Source organism: Neovison vison, chromosome 3, assembly GCF_020171115.1.
Source record: "Neovison vison isolate M4711 chromosome 3, ASM_NN_V1, whole genome shotgun sequence".
In the NCBI taxonomy this organism is placed as follows: domain Eukaryota; kingdom Metazoa; phylum Chordata; class Mammalia; order Carnivora; family Mustelidae; genus Neogale; species Neogale vison.
This window is the reverse complement of record NC_058093.1, coordinates 66286818-66313776: the sequence shown is the minus strand read 5'-3', so window position 1 is coordinate 66313776 and position 26959 is coordinate 66286818. Positions and strand designations below refer to the sequence as shown.

Below are 26959 nucleotides of genomic sequence, written 5' to 3'. Positions count from 1 at the left end.
TTTGAATCTTTGCCCTTACTAGTTTTCAGATGACTAGGTTTAGCTTCTTCCAAATGCTACCAAGAGATTTAAGAGGATTAAAATAAAACTCTTAATGTGACTTGGCCTATACCAGCACCAAATATAACTCCATGCTAAATATAGTTTAGTAATACTTGCTGGTTGATTTTTATTGATTGATTTTCATTTTTTTTTAAAGATTTTATGTATTTATTTGACAGAGAGAAATCACAAGTAGATGGAGAGGCAGGCAGAGAGAGAGAGGGAAGCAGGCTCCCTGCTGAGCAGAGAGCCCGATGCGGGACTCGATCCCAGGCCCCTGAGATCATGACCTGAGCCGAAGGCAGCGGCTTAACCCACTGAGCCACCTAGGCACTCCTATTGATTGATTTTCAAAGAGAGGTGCCACTGGATCACATCTTATAAAACAAGTTGAATAATTAGGGAGGTGTACATCATTCTGCCATATGTGTGTGTATATACATGTATAGTGCTATATGTATACAAATTTAAAATGTATCTTAAACTTTTACCTGTAAGAATTTACTTAATTCATACTGTTGATTATTGTACTTACAGATTTTGAGTGTATCTTGGATAAAAGAAAAAAAGCTCTTCCATTTGGAAGCCACAGTATAACTTTGGGGAGTCTGCCAGAAAAGCACTGGGAATCAAATACCCAAATAACTGGATCAAGATTGCCACCAGGAGCTGAAAGGTAACTTACTTCTTAGTTTCAGATTTTGTTAGTTAAACGTTAAGTTTGGCATAATTTAATGAACTTGGTTATCAAGGATAGATTGCAGGAGAATCTGCTCCTCATTTATCTCCTGCATTCTGCCTCTGTGCCTTTGCTTTTCTTTACCTTCACCCTTTATGTCTGTCCTTTGCTTTCCAGTTCCTGGCCGTGTCTCTAAAGTGCTGAGCTTCTTGTTATCCTCACTGGAAGCAAATAGTATTTTCTTTGGAGCTCTGCTACCTCTCCACTTACCCAGTAGCACTTAACCTCTTCCTACACTGTACTGCAGTGACTTAAGATGTATCACATATTGTTAAACTGTAAGCTGTCTCTTTAGGTTTGGATCCTCACAGTGCCTTCCGTATGGTAGTTGCATAATAAATATATATTGGACAAGGAAACAAATGAATGAAAGCATGGAGATTTTCACTGTAATTTGGTGTAAATTCTAATGAATAAGCTTACTTTTATCAATTACTAATCAATTAAAAATCAATTACTAATTTATTTTTTTTAAGATTTTATTCATTTGACAGACAGAGATCACAAGTAGGCAGAGAGGCAGGCAGAGAGAGAGGAAGGGAAGCAGGCTCCTGACCCTGAGATCATGTTCTGAGCTGAAGGCAGAGGATTTAACCCACTGAGCCACCCAGGCACCCCCATCAATTACTACTTTAAGTAGAAAAATAGCATATTCATTTGTATTCATTTGGCTTTTGTTAATTTGTAAAGATGCAACTTTGTACCTGAAAGGCTTATAATTATTGTTTCTCATTTTGATTCAGAAGTAAATTTTTTTTTATCTTCTGTAGGATTTCTCTGGAATTTTTGGATTCAAGAGCTTTCTGTAGAAACATGCCTCACTTAAAAGGAAAATCCGCTATGCAGAAACGACAGTTGGAAATTTTGGGCTATCGTGTAATTCAGGTATGAAATACTCATGTAGTTCAGTCTCTAAAAAACCCAGAAAACTGGCTGTACATGTGTTTCCTTTTTTAAAAATTGGAGTATAAATTAACATACCGTGTTTATGCATTTCAGCTATACAGCATAATGGTTCAACAGTACTCTACATTACTCAGTGTTCGCCACGATTCAATATAGTGATCATCTCTCATCAAACATTTTTTCAGTCTTATGGACTATATTCTCTGTGCTCTATTTTCATCTCTGTGATTTATTATTTAGCAAGTGGAACTTTGTACCTCTTAATCCCCTTATCTATTTCTCCCTCCCACCCCCTGCTGGACGGCCACGTCTGTTTTCTGTATTAAGAGTCTGTTTTTTGGTCTCTCTTTTTCTTTGTTAATTTGTTTTGTTTCTTAATCACATATGAGTGAAATCATATGGTATTTGTCTTTCTCTGTCTGACTTATTTAACTTAGCATTATACTGTCTAGGTCCATCCAGTATATGTTCCCTTTTAACGTGAAAGTTCTAGAATTACCTTTTTTTTTTTTTTTTAAGATTTTATTTATTTATTTGACAGAGAGAGATCACAAGTAGGCAGAGAGGCAGACAGAGAGAGAGGAGGAAGCCGGCTCCCTGCCAAGCAGAGAGCCTGATGTGGGACTCGATCCCAAGACCCTGAGATCATGACCTGAGCCGAAGGAAGAGGCTTACCCCACTGAGCCACCCAGGCGCCCCTGAATTACCTTTTTTAAATATTAAAAAAATGTTATATTAAAATGTCTCAAACAGAACATCCTCCATTTTTTTCTTGAATGGTAAATAAAAATCATTTTATTGTCTTTGGAAGATCTATTGTTTTTTTTTTTTATTTCTCTTACGAGAGAGGCACTATGCAGATCGGTAGGGATACAAGAGAAAAAGGCTGGTTTATGTGTGTTGGAAAGGTACGTAGGAAAAATGGTCTGCTGTTGGTATTGTAGGAATAGGAGGATAAAAGCTGGGAGGAAGAAGTAGGTGTCTGGGCTTTATCAGGAAGAAGGATCAACTCGGCTTCTAAAAATGGCTTATGCTTTTGTAAACTAATTTTGCAGGTTCCTACAGCTCGGCTTAGTGGTGCTTACAAGTCTTTCCTGATGTCTCTTTGTTCTTGCTTTGGCATATTTTACAGATCCCGCACTTTGAATGGAACTCTATGGCACTGTCAACAAAGGAAGCTCGGATGAACTACCTGAGAGAATGTATATTTGGGGAAGGCAAATCATGACTGTAGTTTTTATTTAAAATTAGTGATGATGGTGTGTCCCAGTGGAACTTATTTTTAATTATGTTTCCTGACTCAATGAAAAACTAATAGTTCAGAGTTGATGGATTTCAAGGTCAGCTGAATACCTATTAAAATAAACAAACAAGGGCGCGTGGATGGCTCAGCTGGTTAAGCAGCTGCTTTCAGCTCCAGTCATGATCCTGGAGCCCCAGGATCGAGTCCCACATCAGGCTCCCTGCTCAGCGGGGAGTCTGCTTCTCCCTCTGACTTTGCCCCCTCATGTTCTGTCTCTCTCATTCTCTCTTTCAAATAAATAAATAAAATCTTTTAAAAAAAACTTAAAATAAAATTAACATTTTCCTTTTTCCAATATTTCTTTATTATCTGGTTGGGAAATGGTATAAAAATTCTTAATATAAGGAACTTGTAGCTCTTAAGAAACCTAGTTTACAATTTGTTTTTTGAGTGCCTAAGTGCCAGGAAGTGTTTTAGATGCTGGGGATTCAGCAGTGAATGTAGCATATCTGCTGTGGGTAGAGTCAAACAAAATGAATAAAATATACTGTGCCATAGATGATATTAGATGATATGGAGAAAAATTGGGAGGGTAGGGGATAGGAATATTTTGGGTAGGTATGATTTTATATGGGGTGATCTGAGGTGGACTCACTAAGGTGATATTTGCATTAAGATTTGAGGAGGTGAGGCTACCTGGCAGTAGAGTATTCTTGGTGAGAGACCAAGATTCTGATGTAGGAATATGCCTGACATATTTGAGAATACCATGGAATCCCCTGTGGCTGGAGCAGAACAAATGGGAGGTTGAGGGTAGAAGTATATAATACGAGAAAAGGTAACACAGATAAATACATAATGCCCAACCTCTTGGCTATAGTGAGTGAGATAAGCAGCGATTGGAGAGTTTCTATAAAGGAGTGAATCTCTTTGGCTACTCTGTTCAGTGAGATGGGAGAAGACTGCAATGAGACAAATGTTGGTTGGTGAGGCACCTGGCTGGTTCAGTCTGTAGAACAGGAAGCTCTTGATCTCAGGGTCATGAGTTCAAGCCCCACAATGGGTGTGGAGCCTACTTAAAATAAATAAAAAATAGGTGGTCAGCTTAGAGTGGTAGCTGTGGAAGTAATGAGAAGTGGTCAGATTTTGTGATGTATTTGGAAGCTGAGGCAACAAAATTTGCTCACTCACTGGAAAAGAAGTATGAGGGAAAGAAGTCAAAGATACTTGTAAGTCTTTGTCTTGAGCAACTAAAAGGATGTTAATGCTGTTGACTGAGATGGGAAAGTCTACTGGAGGAAGAAATAGGGGGTGCAGTGGGTGTGAAGATCATGAGTTTGGTTTTAGAAATGTTGAGTTTTTGATGCCTTTTTAAAAATTTTTCTTTAAATTTTTTGAAAGATTTTAAAAATTTGTCAGAGTGAGAAAGCAGTCAAGCAGGGGGAGCAGCAGGCAGAGGAAGAAGCAGGCCCCTTGCTTCTTCCGAGCAGGGAGCTCAACGTGGGCCTCAATCCTAGGACCCTGGGATCATGACCTGAGCTGAAGGTAAATGCTTAACTGACTGAGCCACCCAGGCATCCCTGTGATGCCTTTTAAACATCTTAAGTGGAGTTACCAAATAGGTATTTTAATGAGTTTGGAGGTGAAGGCAGAGGTCCAGATGTCAGATACAAATTTGGAAGTTGTCTGCAGTATTTAAAGTCATGAAGGGGCACCTGGATGGCTTAGGGGGTTAAAGCCTCTGCCTTTCAGAGGACATGAACAGACGTTTCTGCAAAGAAGACATCCAGATGGCCAACAGACACATGAAAAAGTGCTCCATATCACTCGGCATCAGGGAAATACAAATCAAAACCACAATGAGATATCACCTCACACCAGTCAGAATGGCTAAAATCAACAAGTCAGGAAATGACACATGCTGGCGAGGATGCGGAGAAAGGGGAACCCTCCTACACTGTTGGTGGGAATGCAAGTTGGTGCAACCACTCTGGAAAACAGCATGGAGGTTCCTCAAAATGTTGAAAATAGAACTGCCCTATGACCCAGCAATTGCACTACTGGGTATTTACCCTAAAGATACAAACGTAGTAATCCAAAGGGGCACGTGCACCCGAATGTTTATAGCAGCAATGTCCACAATAGCCAAACTATGGAAAGAACCTAGATGTCCATCAACAGATGAATGGATCAAGAAGATGTGGTATATATACACAATGGAATACTATGCAGCCATCAAAAGAAACGAAATCTTGCCATTTGCAACAACATGGATGGAACTAGAGCGTATCATGCTTAGCAAAATAAGTCAAGCGGAGAAAGACAACTATCATATGATCCTCCCTGATATGAGGAAGTAGTGATGCAACATGGGGGCTTAAGTGGGTAGGAGAAGAGTCCATGAAACAAGATGGGATAGGGAGGGAGACAAACCATAAGTGACTCTTAATCTCACGAAACAAACTGTGGGTTGCTGGGGGGAGGAGGGTTGAGAGAAGGGGGGAAGGTTATGGACATTGGGGAGGGTATGTGCTTTTGGGTAAATTGGAAGGGGTGGTGAACCATGAGAGACTATGGACTCTGAAAAATAATCTGAGGGGTTTGAAGTGGCGGAGGGGTGGGAGGTTGGGGTACCAGGTGGTGGGTATTATAGAGGGCACAGCTTGCATGGAGCACTGGGTGTGGTGAAAAAATAATGAATACTGTTTTTCTGAAAATAAATAAATTGGAAAAAAAAAATATCCCTGCTTCCAAACCCCTTACATGTTCGATAACAAGCTCCCGCTCATTGTTCGAGCTATTTTGACTTGGATATTTCTGATCTGCAGCGGAAAGCATCCCTGCTAATATACTAAGCACTGAGCTGAAAAAAAAAAAAAAAAAAAAAGCCTCTGCCTTTGACTCGGGTCATGGTCTCAGGGTCCTGGGATCAGCCCCACATCGGGCTTTCTGCTCACGGGGAGCTTGCTTCCTCTTTCTCTCTCCGTGCCTCTCTGCCTACCTGTGATCTGTCTGTCAGATAAATAAATAAAATCTTAAAAAAAAAATAAAGTTATGGAAGTAGGTGAAATCATTATAATATGATTAGAGGAGAGTAAACAGAGGAGAAGTCTGAGGACTCAGCTCCAGGTGCCCCAACATGAGGTCAAGGAGAAGAGAAATGAGCAAAGGAGGCTGGGCAGAGATGGCCATTGAGGTAGGAGGGACAGTCATAGGTAGTGATACTTCCTAGAATCCAGGTCAAGAAAGCAGCATTTCAAGGAGGAGGAAGAGGGGGTGAGCAGTTGTATCAGATGCTGCTGATGGCTCAGGTAAAACGAGGATTGGGAAATATCCATTAAACTGAGCAACATAAAAATCATTGGTAACCTTGTGAGGAGGAGTTTTGGGGAAGGGGTGTGTGTGGAAACCTGACTGGTTTAATAGAAAGTGGGAGGAGACTTTTTTTTTTTTTAAATAAACAGAAATAAAGAGATGGGAGTGGGAAATGGACCAATCTTGACCTGGCCTGCTCCTACCCATGATGAGGAAATAATGATTTTCTCTTGTTTTACAACACATTTATCCAATAAGATAGTTACTAAAGGCCTACTATGTGATATAACCCCTATCCCTTCTTCCAAGAATGATTTATTTGTGCTGGGCAGAAAACTGTGTAGTAATTATCCTCAGGCCACCTGGTGGGAGTGCAGGTAATTAGCATCTAAAACTTACTGTCTTCTGACTTAATGACCCTCTAAGTTCATTCTGTCCCTAAATAAGTTGGTAGCCAGAGCGCCTTGAGTCTTAAGCATAGCTATAAAACATGGGTCCTGCGTTAAGTTTTGGTCTGTTGATATTTGATTTAGGTTTAGTTGAAGTACCTTGTTTAAAATATCGTTACTTAGCTGGACGCCTGGGTGGCTCAGTGAGTTAAGTGTCTTCCTTTGCTCAGGTCATGATCCCAGGATCCCCTGGGTCCCCCGAAGTAACCACTATCTTGCTTTTATAGTAAGCACTTCCTCTAACAGTTTTATCATTCAGGTTTGCATCTCTATAGAGACCATAATTTGCACCTCACCCCCTTTAAGTGTGTCTTAATTTATAAGCATCTCCCACATTCTCTTTTTTTTTTTTTAAGATTAAAAAAAATTATTTATTTGACAGAGAGAGAGATCACATGTAGGCAGAGAGGCAGGAAGAGACAGGGGGTAAGCAGGCTCCCTGCTGAGCAAAGAGCCCGATGCAGGGCTTAATCCCAAGACCCCTGAGATCATGACCTGAGCCAAAGGCAGAGGCTTAACCCACTGAGCCACCCAGGTGCCCCCATCTCCCACATTCTCTTCCAAACAGTTATCTGCTGAAAAACCTGTGGAGTTTCCCATCCTCAGGATTTGTGGATTGTATAATGGTGGTATAGTCTAGGGCAGTATTTGTTAATACAGAAAAGTACCCAGGATTCTACATCAGAGATCCAAAGTAAAGCTGGGTTTTGTTGGAAGTTCCCATATTTATGGTAGAGACAATAATCCTGTATGAAGGCTCACCTTTTCTTCATGAAATTGCTTGACAAGTAATAGTGGAACATTCCAAATTAGCTCCAAGTCAGGTTATTCAGAAAATAAGATGTGTAAGGTAGAAGGCAAACGTATCTGTGGATGCATCAGTGGTTGTGGACAGACTGAGATGTCAACTTAGTGTGTACATTAAGAACAACATATTGAATATGGTGTTTCACATCTCAGAAAATGCAATAATACAGTCACCTTTCTATCAGAAATTTATGAATAGGTAGTTCTTCCATGGAAAATATAGATAAAGCTTAAACCAACAAATACATACCCTCCTCCAGTACACTCACTGGCTCCAACTAATGCCTGGCAATTTAGAGTCAATTCATTTCCTGAGAACAATCCTTAACCCTTCTACCATAGATACTGTAGTTAGGAGCTTGAAGACTGTGGTTTACTGGTGTTTAATTAAAAAAAAATTTAATATGATTTAAATAACAATATACTAGTATCACAAAAGGAATGGAGAAAAAAAGGAAGACCACTTGAATTTGACTACTTAAGAGATTTTTTCCCTTCAAATGAAACCCATTTATTACACTTCTTAAAAGGCATTTCCAAAGTTTTCTTATGGTATGTAATCTTTAACATAATGCATAGGATTCTTGTCATATCTTGAAGCACAAGGGAAGGTGATATTTGATACTTTAAACATTAAAAAAATGTAGGTGTACCTATTTCATTCCAATTTAATATATAATAGAAAATGAGTGTAAAGTTACCGTAACAATGCAAGTGAAAGAATTCGTAAACAAATTTCGAAATCTTTACAGCTGATTGAGACAGAGTAACAAAAGAAATAATCCATTCAACTTAATATTTAATTTCTTACTAGAAAATGGTTTTAAACAACGATCATTACACCTAGGATTTCAATGACTTGAGGTTATGATGCTCGCTGCTAACCTCATGGACAGTAATTTAGTGAATAATTTCTACATGAATCTCTGCGTAGGCTTTTGAAAAACAGAATAAATTAAAGCCCTATTTCCAAACAAAACACATCCCATTCTATTGTTTTTTTTTCCGCCTCCCCATTTATAGTTTAGACAGTTTGAAGAGGTTTAAACGTGTTGCTAGGCAACTAGCTCCTGAAGCATAACGTATTTCCTTCAACATCCCGGCCCATTCTTTTTTATCATCTTCATACCTGATGGAGAAAAAAGAAAAGTAATCAATAAGCATTTTTTAATAGCTCTATAGGTTTCCTAGTATTCAGTATACAAATATGGGTTTTTGAGAAAATCCTATTGGCTTTTGTCTAGAGGAGGATGCACCTGACTGGTGGTGGAATACATTCCTCCCCAAATATGCTTTCCCTGAATGAGTGAGTGTCTGAACTCCTGAACCACTGCCATGGTATTTAATCAGGATGCTTAGGCAGTTAAGCCTTTTCTGGGAATCAAAGACTGTTCAGAGACTAAGAGTAATCAACAGTTAAAGCAATCAGTTGTTCACCTTTGGACCAATAATGATGGCCAGTCTCTATGAGTCAAGGTCAGCTGACTCTACCTTAAGAGTAAGAACTGGGAAGAACAGGGGTGGCTAGATGCCTTGATTATAATTTCAGTTTTTCCAATATACTTGTGCCCAGCATGCCACCTGACCCTAGTGATCACTCCAGAAGAACCTATTTCCCTTCCCCATTAATGTCTTGTGCGAGTACTCCTCTTAGATTTTGCACTTGATGTTAGGTAAGAACTAACATTAGGTTGTTCCCTGGGGAGAAGAGTCACGGTTATAAAGATACAGGCAACTCGAATTGCTTTGAAATATGTGTGCCTCTACTCTGCCTTGTGCCTGGAATGCTTTTTCTCCATGAGAAATTCTGAAATGCTGCCTTCTTTCTGAAGCCTTTCTTGCCTTCCTCAAGCAGAGTTTGCAGTTTCTCTTCATTTTTCACATTGTCGTTTGTATAGTATCTATTATAGCAGTTATAATTCTTTTAATTTTTTTCCCTATATTTATGTTCTCAACAAGCTCAAGGGTACTTGAGGGCAAATAACATCTTACTCCTCTTAGTGTCCTCCCCTTCTCCAGAAGCTATCAATAGTTGACACATAAGAAGTACCCCTAAATCATCCTATAATGATGAATAAGATTTAAAGTAATAATTTTTAAGATTGGCTAATGCCTATGTAAGCTGTGTGGTATCTGACTTAATATCATCAGTGGTCTAAATTTAATCTTAACATTTGTACTGTGCACCAAGTGTTTTTTTATGCTAAGTAGAAAAAAATATTTTACAACTAATAAAGGGGAAAACCTTAATTATCTCTGCAAAATTTGGGGCAACACACTAAAAGATAAGGAATAGTTTTAAATGAGAAAGTGAGCACATATAAGCAGTAGGAGGGTAAATGAGTCTTAGAAGCATTTGCTTCTTGGCAGTTATATTTTTACTTTCAGCTTGGTCAATCCTAAATAATGGAAAGATTTCAATAAAAAAATTAAGAATGGAAAAAAATTTTTTTTACACATCACACTAAGACGGTGTGTAGGTTTAGAATGTGGTATACCGGTATTACCGATAGTTTTCGTCTCTAAATTTTATCTGCATGTGTTGGTAGATTCACTAGGAAGTTGAGGACAAGTGGCAGCCACCTTTCTGCAGGTGAGTTGCTGCCAGTGTTAGCACACATGTGAGTCACCTGGAGGGCTTGTTAGAGCACAGTTTGCTGGACTCCATCCCCAGTGTTTCTGTAGATCTGAGGTAAGGCCTGAGAATTTGCATATTTATCAAGTACCCAGGTGGTGCTGATGCTGCCTTGGGAACCACAACAGATCATTGGTTCTCTAACATGACTTGCACATTTATTTATTTATTTATTTTAAAGATTTTATTTATTTATTTGACAGACAGAGATCACAAGTAGGCAGAGAGGCAGGCAGAGAGGAGGAAGCAGGCTCCCCGCAGAGCAGAGAGCCCGATGTGGGGCTCGATCCCAGGACCCTGAGATCATGACCTGAGCCGAAGGCAGCAGCTTAACCCACTGAGCCACCCAGGCGCCCCTGACTTGCACATTTAGAACCCACCTAGAGACATTAAAAATATTGATGCCTGGCTCTCACCCCCAGAGATTGACTTAACTGGTATGGAGTATGGCCTGGGCATGAGGATTTTTTTTAAAGTTCCCTAAGGGGGTGCCTGGGTGGCTCAGTGGGTTAAGCTGCTGCCTTCGGCTCGGGTCATGATCTCGGGGTCCCGGGATTGAGTCCCACATCGGGCTCTCTGCTCAGCGGGGAGCCTGCTTCCTCCTCTCTCTCTCTCTGCCTGCCTCTCTGCCTACTTGTGATCTCTGTCTGTCAAATAAATAAATAAAAATCTTTAAAAAAAAATAAATAAAGTTCCCTAAAGGATTCTAATATGCAGCAAGATTTGAGAATTATTGCTCTAGATTTTATCACCCGAGTGGAAACCCTAGTACCTAAATTTAAAGTTTTACAGCTAAGCAGACAGTGATGAATGTATTCTTGCCTTTCCCCAGTCGGGTGGTTCCCAAACTTGTCTGCACATGAGAATCAAAAGACCAGAGGTCTTTTGAAAGTTTCAAAGCCCAGACCATACCCTGGACTGATTAAATCCTAGTCAGTGGTGGTAGGACAGAGGTGTCAATACTTCCTGAAGCTCCCTAGGTGAGCCTTGGGAACCACCGTCCTAATCGCAAAATACACCATCATCAGAGAGGGTCCCTCTTTCAAGCCCCCCTCAGCAGGGTAAGGGCTACTTTTAGCGGAGATGCTCCCCTTTCCTGCCTACAGCATCCTCCCACTGAAGCAACTTGGCTTTTGGTCACCGGTAGGGAGCAGAGAGGCTCAGATGGGATTCAGCTGACTGATGGCACCATTTCCCAACATCACTGTTTCTCAACCCTGGCTGTCTGGTAGAATCACCTGAGAAGGTTTTAGGACCTGATGGCAGAAATCCTGATATAAATGGCCTGCATGGAAGTCCGAGCACTGGTATATTTTAAAAAACATCCGAGGTTATTTAAATGTGTGGCGAGTGTTAAGAATCACTGCCCATCTCACTGTTGGTATTCATCCCTGTTTTCCAAAAACCCTGGCCTTCTCAGCCCTCCCATTATTTCATTCTTTTTTTTTTTCCCTACTGCTTCCAGTCTTTTTCCATCTCAACCTCTTCCTGAGTCTAGCCTCTTCCTTCCCTGGAAATTTCCACTTTTCTTTCTTCCTCCTTTTTGCGGGGGAGATGAGGAATAGTTTATAGCCTTTATAGCCATTTTCTTTCTTGCCCTCTCCACAGCTAGTTACTATCACAACAACACAAGGAAATGATGTTTGATGCACAAAATAATTGCTTGGTTAAGCCATGGGCCTTTCAGCCTTCCCATTCCCCAGGGAATGAGGCATGTGCTGGGTCAGGTATAGAACCAGTAACATACACTTTCTACTCTCAGCCTTGGTGGTATGCCTTCACTGATCCCTCTTCCAGAGCTGTCCCTACAAATTTAAATGTGCATGCAAATCACCTGGGAATCTTGTTAAAATGAAGATTCTGATTGAGTGAGTTTGGGGTGGGGCCTGGGATTCTGCATTTCTAAGAGACTCTCAGGAGATGCCACCACTGCTAGTCCATAGGCCATCCCTTGAGTGTGTCCAAGGTTCTGAACAATCTGGTCACAGACCAGGGAAGGGCCTCCATCCTTGAGAGTGGGGGCTGGCCTTTAAGCTAAGAGGGAAAGCATGAGTTTGGCAATTTTTGGGTAAGTGTACGGGATGAATTCAGTAATACTCACCGCGGAAAACTGAAATCTACCTACTATGAATTTTTCTCAGCAAGCACAGTTCCTGGGATGAAGGCAGCAAGCATCATTTGGCAGACCCATGAGGTGCCTAATGGTAACCAGATATCTGCATAGTGTATGCCCTGCCCAACTACGTGACTCTCTATGCATGACACCATCTACCCGTCTCCCAAGACTTCTTGTATACACCCTGTTCTCCAGGGGGTGTTCACAGCATCAGAAAATATGGTAGAATTCTCCATCCCACACATGCTGTATAAACACTACCTTCATTTTAAGCCTAAGTTAAAATACTCAAATGTGTAACAACTGCAAGTGTCATATTTGGGACATCTGACCAGCTCCTATCTGACCAGTAAAATGGATCGCTACTTTTCACTTCTTCTTTTTAAATAGCTTTTGTAACTGAATCCTCAAAAACTGGAAAACCACTTACATTAGATTCAAAATAGAATTAATGAATTCACGGAAACTCAAGAAGTTATGTGTTTCTTCAGAACTCTGTTTTCTGAAGATATCAAGTACTCATTGGTAGAAAGTGTTGGAAGTAGCCTTTGCTCTGCTAGATGCCTAGAGCAGTACACTTTTACAGCCAGAATGGAGGTCATGGGATCACCAGTCCAACTCTCATTTTCCCATTCACAGGCCCAGAAGACTCCTTCCCCAGGCACAATGAGAAGCAGTACTTGATGCTCAAGTAAGTGGCATGTGCAGAAGTCCAGTTAGGTTCAAAAAGTGTTTAGTCTACTACCAAGAAGAAGCATCCATGTTGGGAAAGTCTGGCTTACTCTTTACTGCAAAATTGTTTGTCTTATCTGTTATCAGTTATTTGATTTGCTATTTCGTCCTGAAAACTGGGAGTCAAAAAAACTTACTTCCATATGTCATTGACTTCAGTGGGGGCAAACTCTTTGGACTCCAGTTGAATCATGGCAAAACCACCGATGGCATATAGGGATCCAGCCAGGCCGACCAAACTGATGGAGCTTCTTTCTTGGGGAAATTCAGTCATTACTTCCCATCTAGGAATTTTTGAAAATAGAGTCAATGTAAAACCTAAGGAAATGTTACATGTGTTTACTGAACAATTATATAAAAATTTAATTTAAAAATTCAACTAGCAAAGGCATCTACACTAGAAGGTTAAGTTTGTTACTGAAAAATATTGACATATTCCTTTATTTGAAAGATGTAACCAGATTAACTATAAAGCTCTCAATATGTCAATCCCAGAATATTTCCTTCATCAGTTCGCATGTTCAGCAATGGTGATATAAACAGTGGGCGTTTTGTGGCAGTTCTAGGCCTCCTAGGTCCTACGGTGTTGAAATTCATTTGAAATGCTAATACACATTTTTAGAAACTCTGATTTCCATCATTTCTCAAGAAATCTTCAAATCCTTTCCAATAAAGGCATGTGACTAACTTTATATTATCCTAGTTTAGAAACTTTTTGATGACTTATACTACATCTTTTTAAATAAAGGGTTTAAGGGGACTTTTTAATGTTAACAGCCATATGAAATAAGACACATAACTATAAAATCAATCAAATTAGTTGGCAGGATCAAGAATCTAAAATGAGTTAATCATTTTGAAATTCTCTATTTGATTACTCTGGCATTAAAAGTGGACCTTTACTCGAAATATATTATCTGGTTTTTTTTTTTTTATTTTGAGAGAGAGAGACAGTGAGAGAGAGAATGAGCGAGGAGAAGGTCAGAGAGCGAAACTGACTCCCCATGGAGCTGGGAGCCTGATGTGGGACTCGACCCCGGGACTCCAGGATCACGCCCTGAGCCGGAGGCAGTCGTCCAACCAACTGCGCCACCCAGGCGTCCCTATTATCTGTTTTGCTAACTATAAAAATAGTATATGTACATTGGAGAAAATCTGGAAATATAGAAAGGAATAGAAGAAAACAACTATCACCCATAATCATAGCCTCCAGAGTAATCATAAGGAACATTTTAGTGTAATTTTGTTATTTCTCAAAAAGCATACAAATTTAAATACAAATATCTATACACACATATGAAAAAAACTAAGAGCATAGAGTATTTACAATTCTGTGACTTGCCTTTTAACTTCTTATGAGTGTTTACTCATAATACACAGTTTTCAAAAAAGATGATTTTTCAGGATAATTTAAATCCTCTCCCATAAAAATTCCTTGGTGATTTTCAGATACTAAAGTCTATTTTGTAATCAGACATTACATGGTTCCTTAAAAAAGTAATGACGGTACTCTAATTTTTTCTTCATTGCTAAACTAGGAGTATAAAAACTATATACTTATCCAGATGAGTGAGCTCAAAAATTTGAAAAAGACTAATTTTACACAAAGAATATCTGTCAAATATCTTTTCACATTAACTTTAAGCCAGTAAAAGCTTATATATGAACATTTTAAGAAAATTATAAAGAGCGTAAAAAAATTTCTGAAGCATTCATACTTTACAAACATCACAAGCTAAGTGGAGGTCTTTCCGTCCTTAAACAAACTACATATTTCAAATCAAATAACCATATGGAGATATGTATATCCATCCACATGCATCTCATTCATTAGCATTACCTTTGCATGACTAAACTCACAAAGTTAATAAAAAGGATAAATGGAACATTCTGGCATTAACTTGAGGTTTATGTATCCCAAGTTGCAAACCACTTAATGCATCAGAATGTTAGGCATTTCACACCCAGTAACAGCGGAAGAAACCCAGATCCAGATGTTTCCTTTTAATCCTTGCCTCCCGCCTTTCTCTCCCCATGCCCTAATTAGAAAGTTTAATTTTCATCCAAAGTTGGAAAGTAGAGTGATTCATACGCTGTAGTAAGATATAGCAACTCACTTATTGGTTGTGAGGTCAAAAGCTTCCACTGAAGCTGAAAGACCATCTTCAGTGACACCTCCCGCAATCACAATTTTGCCTTTATGCACTGCCACTCCGAACATGGAACGAGGGATTTTCATTGGAGCCAGATCCTTCCAGTCTCCTTTTTTGGGGTTGTAGATAAACACCCTGTTTGTACACTTTCTGTAAACATAAAAGACAACAAAATGGTCCTTTTAGAAACTTTCTTTTCTGAAGGAAGCAATTTCACTAATCATTTAGCTTTGCTTCCCATCTGAAATACATAAAACAGAATTAGAAAAACTCAAAGTATTCTTAATCTGAATATATAACAATTCCAAATGTGGGGAACTTAATTATACTACTGGAAGGTAAGGTAACTTTCCTTTTGGCAACTGCCCAGACAGAGTAGATTTTAATCCTTTCTGTTGCTAAATTCAATGGAAGACAGGAATAGAGCTAAAAAAAAAAAAAAAACTTCACAAATCTTTTACTGTGCTAAGTAATAAAAATGTTAAGCTGATCTTATTATTTGAATCTCCTAGGAATGGATCAGTTAATTTCAAAAAATTAGGTATGGAAGTACCTATTTTAAATTTAATATGATGGCTTATTTCATTTTAGTATAGCATTAATACACCAATGCATTTTTAAGAAATCTGGGACTATAGGCAATCAGTCATGGGAGTAGATGAGTAATGAGAACAGTTTTATACGCTAAATGCTACCAAGAAAACCTGTACTTATCTGAGCTAGTATCTTCCTTGAAGTTATCCGTAATTTACTGATGGGAGTTCAAAATGCTAAACAATAATTGGTTAGCTGGATATATTTGTGCATTTTTTGTTTTGTTTTTGCTTTAAAAAAGATTTTATTTATTCATTTGAGAGAGAGAGAGAGTGTGTGGTGTGTGTGTGTGTACACCTGCGCAAATGTGGAGTTGGGGGGCAGGGGTAGGAGAAGAAGGAGAAGGAGAGGCAGACTTTTTGCTGAGCCGGGAGCCTAACTCAGGGCTCGATCCCAGGACCTGGAGAACATGACCTGAGCCAAAGGCAGATGCTTAACCATCTGAACCACCCAGGCATTCCTGTTTTTACTTTTTTAAAAATATATATATTTTATGTATATTGTTTTAAAGATTTTATTTATTTGACAGAGAGAGACACAGCAGGAAAGGGAACACAAGAAGGCAGAGTGGAGAGGGAGAAGCAGGCTTCCCGCTAAGCAGGGAGCCTGATGCAGGGCTTCATTCCAGGACCCTGGGATCATGACTTGAGTGGAAGGCGGACGCTGAAGGACTGAGCCACCAGGGCACCCCTGTTTTCACTTTTTTAAAGTAAGCTTTATGCCCAGTGCAGCTTGAACTCACAACCCCAAGATTAAGAATCACATGCTCTACCAACTGAGCCAGCCAGGCACCCCTGAATGTATTTGGTAAAGTCAAAAAGCAAACAAACAAAATCCCCAACTTTTTGTGAGGACAACTTTTTTTCTTTAGTCTTATGAAAAACCATGTAGAAGAACTTCTGCTAGTATTTGACTGTAAGTATTACTTTAAAACTTCTTGACAAGGGCATGATTACAAAATCATGTTCTTCAAATCTAGTGGTTAATCTAGTGCGATTCAGTGCTTACTTTTAGATAATGACTCATTTCAAAGTTCTTGACTTTGGCAGTAGTCAAGCAATGTTGTCTTGGTTAATCATATTCTCAAGATTAATATATTCTTACTGACAAGACCTGTATGCTTTTCACTGACATATCAATTTCCTAGTTACTAACACCACTTGAAGGAAACAATTCAAATCATTTGGCAGGGTCACTACATTTCCAAAGTCAGGACACTGCTTAATGCACATTTTCCATGCCATTTAGTCAGGAAAAATACCCAAAATAAGATTTTTCACTGAGTAAGTTTGTAATATGGCTTTCCTATAAATATTTATTTGATGAGAATAGCTTAGATTAAGGAAAATATAAAAATTTCAGTATATGTTATCTTTGAACAGGATAGACTGTATAAAAGCCCCTTTTAAAACAATTAGTCATTTATTTTTATTTTATTTTTTTAATTGAGATATAATTGACATACCATATCATATTCATTTCAGGTGTGTATCACAGTGATTTGATATTTTTATACATTATGAAATGATCCCCCATGGTGAGTCTAGTTACCATACAAAGTTATTACAATATTATCCACCCATCCTCAACCCTACCCCACTCTGGTAACCATCAGTTTGTTTCATATATCCATGAGTCTATTTCTGTTTTGTTTTTTCTTTTTCTTTTTCTTTTTTTTCCAGGTTTCCACTGCCTTTTTTTTTTTTAAGATTTTATTTATTTGACAGACACAGATCACAAGTAGGCAGGCAGGCGGAGAGAGAGAGGAGGAAGCAGGATGTGGGGCTCGATGCTAGAACCCTGGGATCATGACCTGAGCCGAAGGCAGAGGCACATTGGGCCCTACTGGGCCACCCAGGCGCCCCAGGTTCCCACTGCTTTTTAAAATCACATTTTTTGGGGTGCCTGGGGGGCTCAGTTTTAAGTGTCTGCCTTTGGCTCAGGTCAGGATTTGGGGGTCTTAGGATGAGCCTGACATTGGGCTCCCTGTTCAGCAGGGAGCCAACTTTTTCCTCTCCCACTCTTGCTGTCTCTCTGTCAAATAAATAAAATATTTTTTAAAAACCATATTTCTTCTATTATATGTCATTTTAATTTAATAATGACCATTAATTATTCACTATGAATATAGAGTTCTTTATTCCTAGCACATTTCTATATTTCCATATTTTACTCTCCTTTCCTCCTTTGTCCCTTTAATTCTTAATTCTGGTTCCCTTTCCAGGATTGACATCTTTATTTATTAAGCAACCTGGGCAAAAGCCAAATTAGGCAGAGTTTTCAGAGCCAAGAAATTAATTCTTACTATTTAAACTGAAAATCTTCATTTTACCAGATGGACTACTCATTTAATTAACTGATTTCTAGAGCACTCTGAACTCACTTCTCCCCTTGAGTTACAAAATCTTTTTCCTAATGAACTATCCCTTGAGAAGTGCCTAGAAATCAAGTTCTATGATTTTCATCCTGTTTTCCTCACAAGACACTGGACACTAGTGGGTGAACCAGGTGCAATAGTTCTGTTTGATCAGTGCCTCTTTAAATCTTTTTTTTTTAAGATTTTATTTATTTATTTGACAGAGAGAGATTACAAGTAGGCAGAGAGGCAAGCAGAGAGAGAGAGGAGGAAGCAGGCTCCCTGCTGAGCAGAGAGCCCGATGCGGGACTTGATCCCAGGACCCTGAGATCATGACCTGAGCCAAAGGCAGCGGCTTAACCTACTGAGCCACCCAGGCACCCTGATCAGTGCCTCTTTGTGACCCATTGTTAAATGTTTTTAATATCCCCTCTGTCCAGGAGTAAGTCAGTGAAACATTGCTTGGGAAACAACTGCACTCTTTTCAGTCCCCATGCTTTTCAGTTTCAAACTCACCTATCTAAATTCTCTTTTATGAATAGAAAGTACAAATCTATAGTATTTTTATGCACTATCCCTTTAGCAGTTATATTTTAAGTATTACATTACAGAGGTAGACTTAATTTTTATTTATTTATGGTCAAAAGAATAAGAAAGCCCACTGGGTTTTTTTTTTAATGATTTATCAATTTATTTTAGAGAGGGAGGGAGAGTGCAAAAGCACAAGTGGGAGGGGCAGAAGGAGAGGGAGAGACAATCTCAAGCAGACTACATCTAATGGCGAGCCCAACTTGGGGAGCCCAACTAGGGGTACCCCACTAGGGACTTGATCTCAGGACCTGGAGATCACAACCTAAGTCGAAACCAAGAGTCCAAAGGTTAACCTACTGTGCCTTCCAGGTGCCCCCAAAGCCTATTGGTTTTAATGTAGTAAGATATAATTAAAAATTAGCCCTGGGGCACCTGGGTGGCTCAGAGGCTTTAACCTCTGCCTTCAGCTCAGGTCATGATCCCAGGGTCCTGGGATCAAGCCCCACATCGGGCTCTCTGCTCAGCGGGGAGCCTGCTTCCTCCTCTCTCTCTGCTTGCTTCTCTGCCTCCTTGTGATCTCTGTCAAATAAATAAATAAAATCTTTTTTAAAAATTAGCCCAATTAAAGACTTGATTATGCTCCTAAATGCTGCTTTCTCACTGTAAGAATGCTTATGATGGCAATATCATGCTAGTGCCTAGCAATATGCTGGAATCTACAAGTTTACTTAAGCAACCTTTTTTTTTTTTTAAAAAAGCTTTTACTTATTTTAGAGAAAGAGAGATGGGGAGAGGTAGGAGGAGGAGGAGAGAATTTCAAGCAGGGTCTATGCTAAGCACGGAGCCCAATGCAGGGGTCCCTCTCACAAACCTGAGATCATGACCTGAGCCGAAATCAAGAGTCAGATGCTTCTCCAACTGAGCCACCCAGGTGCCCCAGGTTAGCAATTTTTCAATTTTATTTAAATTGCCCTTCAGTTTCCCTTAGAAATCATTTATAATATCCTCTAATAGCTTTTCAAAATTTTATTTTGAAACTTTAACTTCCAAAATATTATGGATGAGAACCAAGTCCCATTTCAGTACATAGGTTTCAAATGAAAGGAGGAAAGAACTCTTGCAATAAAAATCATTTGGAGGGGTGCCTGGCTGGTTCAGTCAACAGAACATGCAACTCTTGATCTCAGGGTTGTGAGTTCAAGCCCCACCCTGGGGCTAGAGCTTACTTTTAAAAAACCCAAAGGTTTAAAAAAAAATCATTTGGATGTAAACCATAAGGAGATTTTAGGGTACTTACTTGTCATCTGTCTTTCCTCCTAGACAATATATCATCCCCTTATGTGAAATCACACTGTGGCCATAGACTTTGATAGGCAGTTTTTTAACTTCATTCCACTTTGCAGCCCTGCAATGAAAAGATGGTAGAACTTCTGTGCTTTCAGTTAACACCAGGGTGTAAGGTTACGAATATGTAATAGGTACTCATATACCCAAATGCTTAGAAAACAGGAATGTCATGTCAACTTACACGGGATCATAGCATAATACTGAATCCAGCGAAGCCTCTGTTTGAAGGTCCTTGCCTGCCACTACATAGATTTTGTCATCTACCTCTCCCAGACCAAAGAGACACCTGGCTGAAGGCAGAGGTGGAAGTCCAACCCACTCAGATGTTATGTTATCAAGCTGAAAGAAAAACATATGAGGAATTTTGGAACTTGTTAGAAAAAAGTTAGTTGCACCAAGCAATATGCTATATTTTACATGCTGTGTTGAATGCATTGACATAATGAAAGATGTTGCAGGTAAAATAAAACTGCAATCCAAAAGTATCATATTTTACCACTGGAATACCAAGAAAAATGAGAACACCTACTTGGCTTACTTAAAATGCCAAAATCTGCAGAAAGGAGGGAGAGAATAGAGTCACTAGTGGTCAGTTAGAACTGTGAGGTTCCTTGTCAAAGTTTCTTCCCAAGTTGCCTTCTTCAGGTTCAAAAAAGATATCATAATACTTTCAGGGCATTGAGGAAAGAGAGGTTGTCACTGTAGGGAGGGCCACAGTATGTGAGTGACCCCAGAATGCTATATTTAACACACTCCCCAAGCCAGCACCCAGGACAGCTGGACCTGTCGCTCAGTCCACAGACAACTGGGATGTTAGGCAACATCTTTTTTCTAGTTTTCAAAATTGTTTAGGTTCTCTCTGTTTCACTTTATTACTTCTGACATAGGCAGGTATTAACAGCTATAACCTCCAACCCTTTCATTGGAAGTCATTTGAAATACCCTTGTCTCTATTAAAAAAAAAAACCTATTAGTAATAGAAGCAACTTGCCTGTTTTTGCGACTGTGACTTCTGCAAGCCTAAGCCAGCTCTCGAAGTGCCCATGCTCTCATGGGTCATTCTGGTATGGCTGGCATTGGTTTTAGCACTTACTATTGGTCACTTATAAGATTTTCCAGTTTGCATTTAAGGACACCAAGGCATGAGAACACATCTTCACGAGGGAATGCAGTTACAGATTGTTCTCTGTCGTGCTACTTCTGTGTAGCAGAAGAAAAAGGAATAAACCCCAGAATAACTGGATACCAAGAGCAGGTGCAGATATTAAAGGCTGCAGGCCAGGGAGGGATCTCTGTAGAAGTCTGTATATATCTTGCCTCATAACTCTGGTTAAAGTAAAGCACTAATTAAGACTAGATATGATGATCAGTTTATTCTTCACATATATATTGTTAGCTCTGCAGTCACAAATTTTAACATCTAGATAGTGAGCTCTAATGTTTCCCTTCTTGAAAACAAATCCTTTGATCAAGAAAGTGGTGTGTGCTTCACTAGAAATAATGAACATTTATGAAGTTTGGCTCTGTGACAGGTTTTGTACTAAATGCTCACAGAGCTTTTAAGTGATATTCAAATAGAAGCTATATAAATCCACTGTTTTCTAAATGGGAACAGTAGCTGCTGTAATCCCAGACTGGAGGGCGCACTGCCCACGCTGGACAGTACTGCCTACAGCCCCACACGACCCCCAGTTAGGGCACTTACTACAGCAAATGTAATAGGAGACTGCCTACCAGGCACTTTCATAGATGAGCTGTCAAGCTATTTAACCTTTCTGGCTCTAGTTTCCGATCAAGGTTTGGACCTAGAGTACTTTAAGATGGGGTGCTATTCAAAGATTTGGTGAATCTATTAATTCTAAGGAAAAAAATCCCCTCTCTTACCCAGGTAAAGAATTCTCATCATCTATTTATAACATACAATCAAAGATCATACTACTCCTAACTTAAGACATTTTAAACAGATGTGACCAAGCAGAAAAATACAATATAAAACCTGATATTCTCATATGTACTTTTTCTTGTGAGTCATAAAAAACCTTTTTTATAGTCGGGTGTTTTATCCTGGTACCTTGTTGCACTATTGTGCCTTTTAAAAGGAGCAAGGCATATGCAATGACAAGAGTCGATCTTTTCAACTTTGTGTGACTTTTAATAACTATAAAGAACATCAAACAGATTTCTTGAAACAGAAATGAGAAGCTGTGCCAATAAAAGTAAGAAGAGTAACAAGATGGAAGAGAATAAAGATAAGACTATAAGTATTTCTTGGATCTATGATTTCTAGGTATCTGTTCATCTGTATTTTTTTGTATTTGTCCATCTGTGTTTTGATGGCATTTTTACTTCCTAGGTATAATTATTAACTTTTAAATAGAATTTAGCTTTTCTGAAATTTCAGTGAATTTGAAATTAGGGCTTAGGAAATTTTCTGGCATGCATTCAAATACTTATGATTATGGCTTCGATTGTGTTTTATATTTTGTAGTTAACACTTTTTGACAGAACTTTGAATATTAAGAATCATGATTAATGTGAGCAACATGTATTATTAGATTTTTCAAGATTAGAAAAAGCTGGTTAAAAGTAGTATTTTGTGAATGCATAGCATGTCACACACTCTGAGAGCACATAGTGACTATGACATTCTATACTTATCTTTGGCCTTTCCAACTCAAGTGCCCATAAACCTCAGGCTCTGGGTAGCTATGACCTAAACAAACTCTTCCGAGCTAGCTGTAAGCTACAAAGTACTGGTATTGGCATTATTCAAGATAAAGGTTAAGCCACTGATTCCTTCATAAACTGATAAAAAGATATCATGTTGATAATATGAAATAAACTCCCTTCAAATAAACCGCAAAGAATTTATTAGTTTGGAGGATTTGTTTTCCTGGATACTTCTGGGGTTTCACAAAACAGATTAACTTGCAATAATGTCTAAGTACAACTCTGATCCAAATACATGTGTCATAAATAAAAATTAATGGGGCGCCTGGGTGTTTCAGTCTGTTAAGCATCTGAGTCTTGATCTCAGCTCAGGTCTTGATCTCAGAGTTGTGAGTTCAAGCCTAGTGTTAGGCTCCATACTAGGTATGGAGCCTACTTAAAAAAAAATTATCATAAATAAAAATTTCTAAATATAATTAATGAATTCAAGTTAGTCACACTGGTATAGATACTTTTTCCCCAAAAGTAACCCAAAGTGTGTAAATTAAGTACGTAAGTTCTCATTTACGACAAAATTATATTTTTGTCAGTAAACATAAATAACAGATAAAATGCTACCTTTAAGAACTTCAGATCAGTTCAAGAAAACCTGGAAAAAGGCTGAAAATCTGATCAATTTTCATTTTTGTAATGTGTAAAGTACTAAATCTTAGGTTCCCTAAGTCATAACCTAACCTATTTTTCAGAAGAGATACAAGAATAAATTAAGTTTTACTAAAACACTGGGTTTTGAGAGAGCCTAGTCATGATCAGCTAAAAACTTGACATTTTGGGTAAGAGTATAAAGAAAATCTTGAGTCATCACTTACATATTAATTAGGACCTCATTCTTCACCAAACTTTTTCTAAGATGTTGACAAGCCATTAAATTAACTGATTTAAATATTTCTGTCAGCTCTCGAAGTAGCAAAAGTGCAAGGGGCTGGAGTAGGACATTAAGCAGGATAGAACACAAGCAGCCTGAATAATTCACACACCAGCTAAAGGAACGGTGAATCGCAGTTTCTTTTATGCCTCTACTTTTATAAAAATAGCACTTCTTACCTGGAAGAAGTAAGACTGTAGAGGCTGATCTTTATTTTCTTCATCCACATATAGTCCTCCTACCACATACACCTGATTTTGTTGGGTAACAATGCTAGAATGATTTCTGGGAATCTGCTCAGCCAGTGCAGTAAGGTAGCACTCATTTTCTGTGGGATCATAAGCCACTGCAGCTGTGTCATTAACCAAGAGGATGAGGTCTTTGACAAACATCCCGTGCCTGGGAATGTCATTCAGGTAACCAGGAAGTAAGTCTTCATCACCAACATCACCATTCACCTCACCAGTCCCAGCCTTCTCTGCATTTTTGCTAGGTTCGGGGAGTTTGCCTGCGAAGGCATCTTTGAGAACTTTGATTTTTTTCTGGAGTTCTGGGTTGCTTTTAATTATCTCATCTTTCTCAACATGATCTTTAAAATATTTTTCTGTCATAAGACGAAAACGAATACAATCAAACACTTCACTAAGGTTCTTAACCCTGTTTTCTTTGTCCGTTCGCACCCATTTCATCACTGCCTCAAATACTGCTTCTTCCTTTTCTACATTTAGGCTGTCATTTGAAATTACTGAGATCAGTTCCTGTGGAGATAGCTGCATAAAGTCCTCTTCCTTGCAAATCTGTACAAAGCGATCAGACACAAATTCACGGGCAGAGATGGCGAGTCTTGGGCAGTCGAGAAGAAGTCCTAACCTTAAGATGGCTAGACAGTTACCAGGAGCAAGTCTCTTCTGAAGATAAGAAACACAGACAGTGAACACCGAAGGGATCTGAAAGCGGCTAGCCAGGGCAAAAATATCCTGCACGTTTCCATCGTTGAGGTCGATACTGGCAGAGTACAGGTACTTGATGATCAAATCCAGCACAGCAGGATCCACATTATCTAACACTACTTCCTTTTTTTTCCCCTCATCAATTTCAGATAAAAAATACTCACGGAAGTAAGGACTACAAGCTGACAAAATCAACCTGTGGCAAGGAAGACTTTTGTCACCTGCTTTTAGGGTGCAATCGATGAATTTTTTTTCTTCCAGGAGATCTTTTAGACCGTCCTGAAGAAGGGTGGATTGGTAAAGCCGCAGTTCCTCTGTGAGTTCCCGCTGAGAATCCATTTTGTGAGTAACCTGGGGTAAGGAAGGGGACACTGAAGGCCTTAGCTCCTTGCAGCACACAGGTCTAGCTGTAAAAAGGCAGATCGGTGTGCTTTGCCCAGCTTGAAGCCTTTGCAATTTAATCCCACCAGCTAAATATAGATACCAACTCTAACAACGGGAATTCAGGAGAGCTAGTTTGGAAAGAAGAGTTGTTCCTGCAGCTGTTATAGATTGAAGGGAACAACTGGAACTTTCAATCACTAAGGAAACAGCTAAGAAACAAGCCGTTTAAATGAAGTGGGAAGCTTTTACATAAAGCTTTAGAACATAGGCCAATAAAGACATGTTTAAAGAAAGTGTTTATTGAACTGACAGAAAACTGAATCATAAAAATGAGTCAGTCCGCTAAAAATGGTCTAGTGGCAAACTCCTTGGCTGTCTGAATGAATGATGCAAAGGTCAAGAATATGAGGTGAGTTCATTTGAATACTCATAAGCAAAATCCCTTTTCCAATTACTGTCACATAAAAATTTTTATTTTCTAGTCAAAACAGTGGTATTTATAATTTTCTTTTCGAAGTAGGAAACTTAAAGACTTCTATTTATATACTAGTAATATAATTTTAAAAACCTTTAATAACAATATCTCATCATAATTGAAGTAATAAACACAGGGAAACTGCTACTTTTCTAACATTCTAAATTACCCTTTTAAGTGGAAAAACTGTAATTAGTATTGAATTACATTACAAAATTATTTGTTATTCAGACCCTGCTTTTCTCTACAAAGGATCTGATGTGGCAAACAATTATAACACAAGTAGGATAAATGCATAAGGTTAAAATGAAGCAAGTTCAGAAAGATATAGGAATAGTTAACAGTCAATACTAGGTAAAGAAAAAAATCACATATGATTACTAAAGATATTCTGTGATTTAAGTGTTGAAAATAAAAAAATAAAAAGTTAAAAATACAGAACAGGTGTTAACTCCACGAAAATAATGCTATCAACAAGGGCGCCTGGGTGGCTCAGTCATTAAGCGTCTGCCTTGGGCTCAGGTCATGATCCCAGGGTGCTGGGATTGAGCCCTACATCAGGCTCCCTGCTTGGCGGGAAGCCTGCTTCTCCCTTTCCCACTCCCCCTGCCTGTGTTCCCTCTCTTGCTGTATATCTCTCTGTCAAATAAATAAATAAAGTCTTAAGCAAACAAACAAAACAATGTTGTCAACAGAACACAGCAAAATCAGGAAGAAGTGCTGTATCACTGGCATAATTTGGAAAACAAGCCTATTCAAGGGAAAAAAAAGAGTAACTGAAATCTAAATTGTTGATTGTAATAGAACACCCTATTAATTACGGAATGCAGAAGTCATGATTTGAAAAAAAAAATCTATTTTTGTTTATATGCAGATGACATCATATAGACATCATATATACCTCTTCATGAATTATTATAAAATTTTTATTGTCACATTTTCTGAACTCAATGGGACTGCAGAAAATACTGTATAATTTCAAAGTCTGTTTTTTTTTTTTTTTAAAGATTATTTATTTATTTGACAGACAGAGATCACAAGTAGGCAGAGAGGCAGGCAGAGAGAGAGGAAGAAGCAGGCTCCCTGCTGAGCAGAGCGCCTGATGCGGGGCTCAATCCCAGGACGCTGGGATCATTACCTGAGCTGAAGGCAGAGGCTATATCCCACTGAGCTACCCAGGCACCCTTCAAAGTCTGGTATTCTTAAACCTGCTCAAAAGAATATAATCTCCCTGAAGACAGGAATTTTTTTTTTTTTTTAATTTGCTTTGTTCAATGCTATAGCCCCAGGACCTCATGTTCTCTGTAAATACTTGTCAAATGAATAAATGTCCCTAGATCAGTGAATTGTGTATTTTTAAACTTCAAGGTCTCTATGAGTAAAGGTTTTTTTCTTTTATTTTACATCACAGTGAAGTCAAAGGTACTGTCAGCTGCTAAAACAACAGCTGAAAGAAGAGCTCATTGACTCTTTTTTCCATTTATAGATGTCACTAAGGGTTTTAACACACTAGAAGAAACTAACAGCTGCTCCCTTGATTAAACAATAAATGACTCATTTCTCTACTCTGTTAACAACTAACATTTGAAA

The 26959-nt window shown here is 38.8% G+C and overlaps 2 protein-coding genes across 3 annotated transcripts in view; one reads left to right on the top strand and one right to left on the bottom strand.

Moving 5' to 3' along the window:
- FASTKD1 (FAST kinase domains 1) overlaps window positions 1-3093 on the top strand; it is a 50013-nt gene extending 46920 nt beyond the window's left edge. For both annotated transcript variants that reach the window (XM_044242288.1, XM_044242287.1), the window contains exons 13-15: window positions 580-718; window positions 1552-1666; window positions 2820-3093. In XM_044242288.1, coding sequence (XP_044098223.1) covers window positions 580-718; window positions 1552-1666; window positions 2820-2915 — 350 coding nt within the window. In that variant the 3' untranslated portion in view covers window positions 2916-3093. The remainder of the gene's footprint in view (window positions 1-579; window positions 719-1551; window positions 1667-2819) is intronic.
- Window positions 3094-8405: 5312 nt separating this feature from the next.
- Window positions 8406-24849, bottom strand: KLHL41 (kelch like family member 41). The gene is made up of 6 exons (XM_044242280.1): window positions 23740-24849; window positions 20147-20304; window positions 19916-20023; window positions 15102-15287; window positions 13122-13268; window positions 8406-8630 (listed from the first exon to the last, which is right to left on the bottom strand). The coding sequence occupies exons 1-6, from the start codon at window positions 24847-24849 to the stop codon at window positions 8519-8521; spliced, it is 1821 nt and encodes a 606-aa protein (XP_044098215.1). The 3' UTR covers window positions 8406-8518.
- Between the last annotated feature and the right edge of the window lie 2110 nt (window positions 24850-26959).